The 6,672-nt window shown below is 33.5% G+C and overlaps 1 protein-coding gene across 1 annotated transcript; it reads left to right on the top strand.

Moving 5' to 3' along the window:
- Positions 1-1,195: 1,195 nt before the first annotated feature.
- LOC136820454 (uncharacterized) lies at positions 1,196-4,435 on the top strand. Its single transcript, XM_067076640.1, has 6 exons — positions 1,196-1,405; positions 1,690-1,752; positions 2,205-2,351; positions 2,935-3,039; positions 3,361-3,462; positions 3,874-4,435. The coding sequence occupies exons 1-6, from the start codon at positions 1,255-1,257 to the stop codon at positions 4,002-4,004; spliced, it is 699 nt and encodes a 232-aa protein (XP_066932741.1). The 5' UTR covers positions 1,196-1,254; the 3' UTR covers positions 4,005-4,435.
- Positions 4,436-6,672: the final 2,237 nt, after the last annotated feature.

The raw sequence follows: 6,672 nt of genomic DNA, 5'->3' as shown, positions 1-6,672 counted from the left end.
GTTTGATAACCAGGTAGGTCCATAAAAGTATCGCTTGTTTTTTGTTTAATGTTGACAACAGAGAGATAGCAAATTCTCCCCAATCTCTGACTTTTACAAATGACAGATGGCTAGTGCTTTCCATAAAGGTTTCATAGTTTCAATGCTTCTTGATTTGAATGTGCAGTATATCCATGCACTTATTTTTTCACTATGTTTTCACTTCAATATGTTTCTCATATCTGTCAACTTTGTGTCTAGGGTGACTTTGTGTCTAATTCCATTGTCCTTTGTTAAATTGGAATAAATTGGAAGGGTCGACTGAAATCACTTTTTAGGCAATCAAACTGGTCTATTGAATAAAACTAATTACTACAGCATTCTTTTTATAAATCAGGCATAGTTAATCAATATAATTGATGATTGGCTGTGATTGATAAGTAATAGATAAGTAATTGATGGATTAGATATCAAATCTCCGATATATAATAAGAAATGTTGTTGGAAAGAAGCATCTTGTAAACTCTCCATCTCATCATCAAAATACCTTGTGCTACGAATAGACCAGAGAGTGTGGTGTGGGTTTGTCTTCCGTTTCTCTCAAGTATGCCAGAATTGATAATAAGCTCTTCATAAATAATTTCTTCATAAAAAAGAAAGAACAAATTTACCATTATTGTACAGCCATGTTTTTCAGTTTTGTCTTTCTTGTTGTCCATTTAATCACCCATTTTCCGACCATTTTTGCTCATTTTGAAAAGTGAAATTTTAATATGAAAAGTGAAATTTTATTATGAAAAGCAATTACTCAAAAACTACTGAACCAATTTTAAAAAGTAACAGTTCAAAATTTAAGTTATACCTTCCTTTATATATTATATTCAAGTTCATACTCAAAGGTGTTGCCAAACATCCAAAGTTTTTTTTAACCACTTGATATGTTACAGAGATAATTGATTTCGGGAAGTTTCATGGAAAAGTTAAGAATTTATCTCTGTTATTTTTTAAAAAACCTCAGAGAAGTGTTGAATATCTTGAGATTAAGTTCATGATTGCCACAGCAACATTATAAACTAGGCCAGCTGTTCATAAATAGAAGGTCCAATTGATATTTCCGTGGCAAGTTTGAGTTTGGATGGCTCCCCCAATATTTTGAATTTTTATATGTAAAGTGTTTATTTTTAAGTGATATTTGAATATATTTATTCAGATTTATTTCTTGTTTTATTTCAGCTTGAATAATAACTAACAATAATTAGAATTTCAGTGGCAATCATGTTCTCAGCTACCAGTTGTGATGATATAGACACCTTATTAACACAAGGTCAAAAGAAACAATGCAATTTTTCAAACTGGACAGAGCAATCAAGAGATTTTCTTCTCAAACAAAAGACCTCAAGGATTTTGGAAACTCAAAAAAATCAAGGTATGAAGAATAAAAAAATTTAAGATTCAAGCCTCAGATTAGAGCATAGTCATGAATGTGTATTTGCCTCCTTTTATCTACCTCTATAATTTGTTATTGTTCTTTGAAAAGATAAATTTTGCATAATTTGGCTAAGTTACATATATATTACATAAAATGTTATAAAATAGGTTAAAATCTGTCCCAAAAATCCTGAAATCATAACTTTTTGGCCCACTTAATTTTTCCATTTCCTGTTTGATATTACAATCGACAAAACTTTTATCATTTCACTTTTTTCACAGAGGACATGAAACAGATACAACAAGAGACTGAAGAATTTATCAAAATATCCAAAATAACTGAATGTAAGTTTACTGTTTTATTTCGACCATTATTAAGTAAATGTTACAATAAAATGTTTTGTCAAATATGTCAAAAGTTGCCTTTTGGCTAGTTGAAATCTATACTCTTTAAAGGAAGGAGCTATATACTCTCTATACACTCAGGGGTATTCTGATAAGAGAACCTGTTTACACTTACATCTTCAATCAAAGTCACAATTAAAAGTTATTAGGAAAACATTCCCGGGCTCCTTTTCTGTGACGTTGGGCTTTCACTTTGTTGACATTTGAAAACTTGGCATCAAAATCTGTCATCCCAGATGGCCAAAGTCTGATGCTATTCTAGCTATAATAGTTTTCAATTGCTATAATTTCCTTCCCTTGATTAGTGGCTCTATTACATGTTAGAAAATACAAAATAGCTGGTTATCCCCACCAGTCACTTATTTGAAAATTGAAATTATTTCTTCTTTTAGTTTCAAATGCTCAAGCTAATGATATCCAATGTTTATCTGAAGAACTAGTTAAACTGAAAGCCCAATCTTGCCAGAAGAACTTGCTAAGTAAAACTAAAGCAGAAAAACTTGAGGAGAACCAAAACACAGTCAAACAGAAATCAGAAGGTTTGCAACTATTTTTGTATTTGGTACTCTTCCCTGCAATATATATAGTGCTGACTATCAGCCAATTCGATTGACTTCAAAATATGCCATTTTTGCCCTGATTGCCAATTATTTTGCATTCGATTGACAAAAATTTGGCAAATGTGGCAAAATTTGAGTGCCATAAATGCCAATTAAAAAAGATGTGGTGAATCTGGCATTCTTGGCATTTTTGGAACTTACCTCCATACGTCTCCATACAAAACACTGTTCCACGAGACCTGTGTTCTTTGCGCTCCAATTTTGCCACTTTTGTCAAAGATTTTGAAAAATAGAAGACCTTCCAATGCTAAAGCAAAACAATGCCGATCGGCAATTTGATTGGTTAAAAAATCGTTTGTTTACAAACGCCGACAGAAAACTGCTGACTAAGCATCACAAAACGGAAATCATAATGGCGGCGCAGCAATGTACAAATTTGCCATGAAGCTGTGATCTTTTGACATTGAAATTGTAGATTTGGCAAAGTTGGTGAGTATGGCAAATTTGGAAGTCAATCGAATTGGCTGTATGATTAACTTTGAATTGTCTTCTTATTTTCTAGAAGTGGCAGATACCGAGAAGAATGTTGCAAAACACCTTGAAAAACTTGAAAAAGGCTTAAGTTTTTTTGAAGAACACCTTGGACTGAAGGTGTTGTCAAATCCTGGTAAGGGTTTGATTGATTGATTGATTGACACTTTCTACAAGGAATTTTATTGGTTTGAGCTGATTTGAGGCCATTTTGCAAAAGCAGGTGTGCTGAGTCATGGTGGTATGGTTTAACTCAATCAAAATGAACCTTGGTCTTTCTTAAATTGACTTGGTGATATAATAGTACCCTCTTTAAGAAATTAGGAAGAAAATTGCCGAGAGCGTTGGAGTACCTGAGAATACCATCAAGCCCTTTACCCGATGCCTAAAAGACACTAAAATAATAAAAAGTGCGTACAACTATTGGAGTTCCAGTTCATTCCATTTCTTCTTTTAGATGATCATCTGACATTCAAATTTACAAAGATCGACGAAATGAATCAAGATAAAGAATTTTCCTTTAATTTGGCTGTCGAAGGCTCCCCTGGAAAGTACACAGGTTTGCTTGTAATTCTTTTCATTATATACAGTTTTCTTATAAGAATTATGTCTCAAGATTTTGTTCAATCTTTTCTTCGTTTTTATTTTTTAGTCTTTTCGTGTGTTTTTTCGTAGCTAGAGACTTTTTCAAGGGTAAATATATTTCAACCCAACCAACAATTTTCAAAATTCTTTCCTAAGAATATTTTGAGGCTCAAAATGGAAAAACCTCTTATAATATGAAAACCCTGAGCCTAGATCAATATTTTTCATTACCTATAGCAATCAGGACTTCAAAATGGTCTCTTTCGATTGTTTTAAGAGGTATTCTGCCAGTCAGCTCGCTTATCTATGAACTTTTGACTGGATTTGACTGGATTTTTGGATTTGACTGTGAATTTATTGATCTACAACTTTTTTCTTCTTACAGTTTCTGACTATTCTGTCCCGATTCCTGACCTCGAAGTCAGCCTTCAAGAATTGAACGAGGGAAACGACTTAAAGAAGTTCATTTGCTTCATGAGAAACTCCTTCAAAAAATCCACCACAGTGCAACAATAAAAAGGTATACAATTTTTTATGACACAAATCATTGTTTATGTGTGTGAAAATGATCTAGCCTTGGTTATTAGGAGCATAATTACCAGATTTAGAACGTTATACAATGTGACAAGACTTGGACAACTCAACAAATGGAAAAATGCTTTGGCAACACCTGAAGTTATGTTACGTTGTAATAACCTTGTAACTAGGTAAAAAATACCTAACGGCGTAAAGTGACAATTTGTGATGGACTCATTTTGAGCGATGCGGGGCAATTTTCCTATTGGAGCTTTTGATTCAAATTCAACGAGGATGAAGCGATGATGTGACAGTGTCGAACGGTTTTTTTTCGAATATGAAACTATTGAAGCTTGCCAGAAATTAATGTTTGAAAATGTGTTTTGATTTGTTTATCGAAGAAGTGTTTAGAAAGAGGACTACAGAGAACAGTTAACAAGAAAAGAAAAAAAACATTTTATCATTGACAGATAAAATTTGATTCAATATTTATTCTTTGGTTATGGATAAAAAAGAATTGCCCTTTTTACAGTTTTGTTTTGGTAATCCTATTATCAAGATTACAACGTGGCTTTTTGGCTCCTATCTTTTGCGCAAACACCACTTGCTTTGCTCTAAAGGTGCTTTTTCAGATAATTTGTGAAAGTAAATCCTCGCGAAAGTTTCCCGATTCTTTTTGCGTGGAGTTTTATGGCCCTTTTATCTTCAAAATTAATTCGATTAATCCTTATAAAGTTACTATTTTTAAAGAGTTATAAAATCTTTTTAAAATTCTCCATTGTTATATTTAATAATATTTCACTTGTTTCAAAAAAAATGTCAAGCATTCTGTAATATTTATCCCTTTGATTCCCATGACTCTACTAATTACTCTTTTCTCTCCGATTAGTTGTAAGTGATATTCAGCACAGCTAGCTCATTTTATCCTTAGATACCAAATCCCGAAACGGATGGGAAACCACTGGAAACGGGTACAAACGAGTAAGGGAATGAATGAAAAACGACTTAATCTTGTCCTTTCAAATTTTAAATATATCATGATTATATTTAAAACAGATCAGGGAAAAGTTCATATTCCTCAAGGTGTTTTAATCACTACTTTGCGTGCTTTATATTAGAAATTGTTGCAATAGAACGGCTGTGACTCCATAATAAATTATGGAGATTGGTAACGTCCAGCCACACATCAGATTCGATCTGACAGCTCACACTGTACCATTCTTAGTATCTAGTTTTTAGTATATACGCATTTTATCTCAAGAAACTCATCCTTCGTATCTTTTAATCACTTAAGTCGGAGCTTCCAGCGCAGCTGGTTTATTATTGCCCATGCTTTGTTTAAATTATTCTTGAACGATTTTATCGATGATGCTTCTGCCACGTATTTTGGAAGTGCGTTCCATGTTGAGATAGTTCTATAAAAGAAGGACTTGCTTTGTGCACCACGTACTCCATCGTCCGGGAAATTCATCTGAAGCTCGTGTATATGCTTTCTACATGGTCGCGTCCTTTTAATAAACTTTTTGGGTGTTGTTTTACTATCATAGATGTGGATATGCTTATACACATGGACCATGTCACAGAAAAGTCTTCGAAACTCAAGGGATGGTAGCGCCAAGCGTCTTAGTCTTTCTGCATATGGTAACCGTGAGATTGGTTTTACTAGTTTTGTCGCACGTCTTTGGACACTCTCGATCACGTTGATAGATCGACGTAATCTTGGTTGCCATACTGATCGAGCTGTGGTCGTACAAAGGTGGTATAAAGTGTCTGGAATACGTGAGGACTAGGGTCTTGAAATCCTCTTTTGAGCAATCCCAACATAGAATTAGCTTTGTTTACTTGCTTAGCGATATGCTCTTCAAATGAAAGTTCTGAGTCTATCAAAACACCGAGATCTTTTTCTGTAAAGACATGTTCAAGTTGCTCTCCATTTAGTTGATACGGGTGTGCATGCTTTATGTTCTCGAATTTACCTATCGTTAAAACGTGGCATTTGTCGGGGTGGAATTTCAACAGCCACTCACGGGTTGTTAAAGGCTGTCTCAAAATTACTTGGACTCTCTACTTTAACAATTTCTCAACCAACATCGCTAAATTGCTTTCTTTTTTCAAATGTTCTTAAGGTTACAGATAGGGCTCCTTTGAAGAAAATTTTTTTTTTACATCAAAAAAAAATTTTTTGCTGTAAAAGATTCAAAATTTTACGGACCATGTATCAAAATTGCAAAAAATGCTAAAAACATTATCGATGTATAATCCCTATTGATTGAGCCTTTTATTCGAATTGTAAAAGAAAACTGTAAAGGGAAGTTTAAAGCGACGCTTCTTTCGATATCCCTATTATAAAGTCTTACAATGGAATAATGGTCTTTTTACTTTTCAATAAAAGAGGGGGGGGAATCTTTCGGTAAAGATAAAAAGATTTTAAATTTTGAAATATCTCAGAATCACAATTTCTTCAAAAATCCAGTGTACATACCAACTTTGAAAGGTTACTCTACAAGATCTGGTTGGTCGATATTTCTGAAACCTACGTCATTCTATTCAGAAAAGGTTGAATAGAAAAACCGTGCCTCCGATTGTTGATTCGAGGTTTTGTTGTGGAGAAAACTCGCTTTAAACGTGAAAAACCTGTTTTTTAACATCGCATAACATGAAAAGTTAA

The sequence above is a fragment of the Clytia hemisphaerica genome, unplaced genomic scaffold (assembly GCF_902728285.1).
Source record: "Clytia hemisphaerica strain Z4C2 unplaced genomic scaffold, Clytia hemisphaerica genome assembly, whole genome shotgun sequence".
NCBI classification, from domain to species: Eukaryota; Metazoa; Cnidaria; class Hydrozoa; order Leptothecata; family Clytiidae; genus Clytia; species Clytia hemisphaerica.
Note: the sequence above shows the minus strand (reverse complement) of the source record. Positions and strands in the feature narration are given on the sequence as shown.

What these genes read in the sequence shown, in the direction of transcription:
- LOC136820454 (XM_067076640.1), top strand. Translation starts at nt 1,255, where the DNA reads ATGTTCTCAGCTACCAGTTGTGATGATATAGACACCTTATTAACACAA. An exon ending in GGAAACTCAAAAAAATCAAG is followed by an intron (nt 1,406 to 1,689) that starts GTATGAAGAATA and finishes CTTTTTTCACAG; the next exon opens with AGGACATGAAACAGATACAA. An exon ending in AATATCCAAAATAACTGAAT is followed by an intron (nt 1,753 to 2,204) that starts GTAAGTTTACTG and finishes TTCTTCTTTTAG; the next exon opens with TTTCAAATGCTCAAGCTAAT.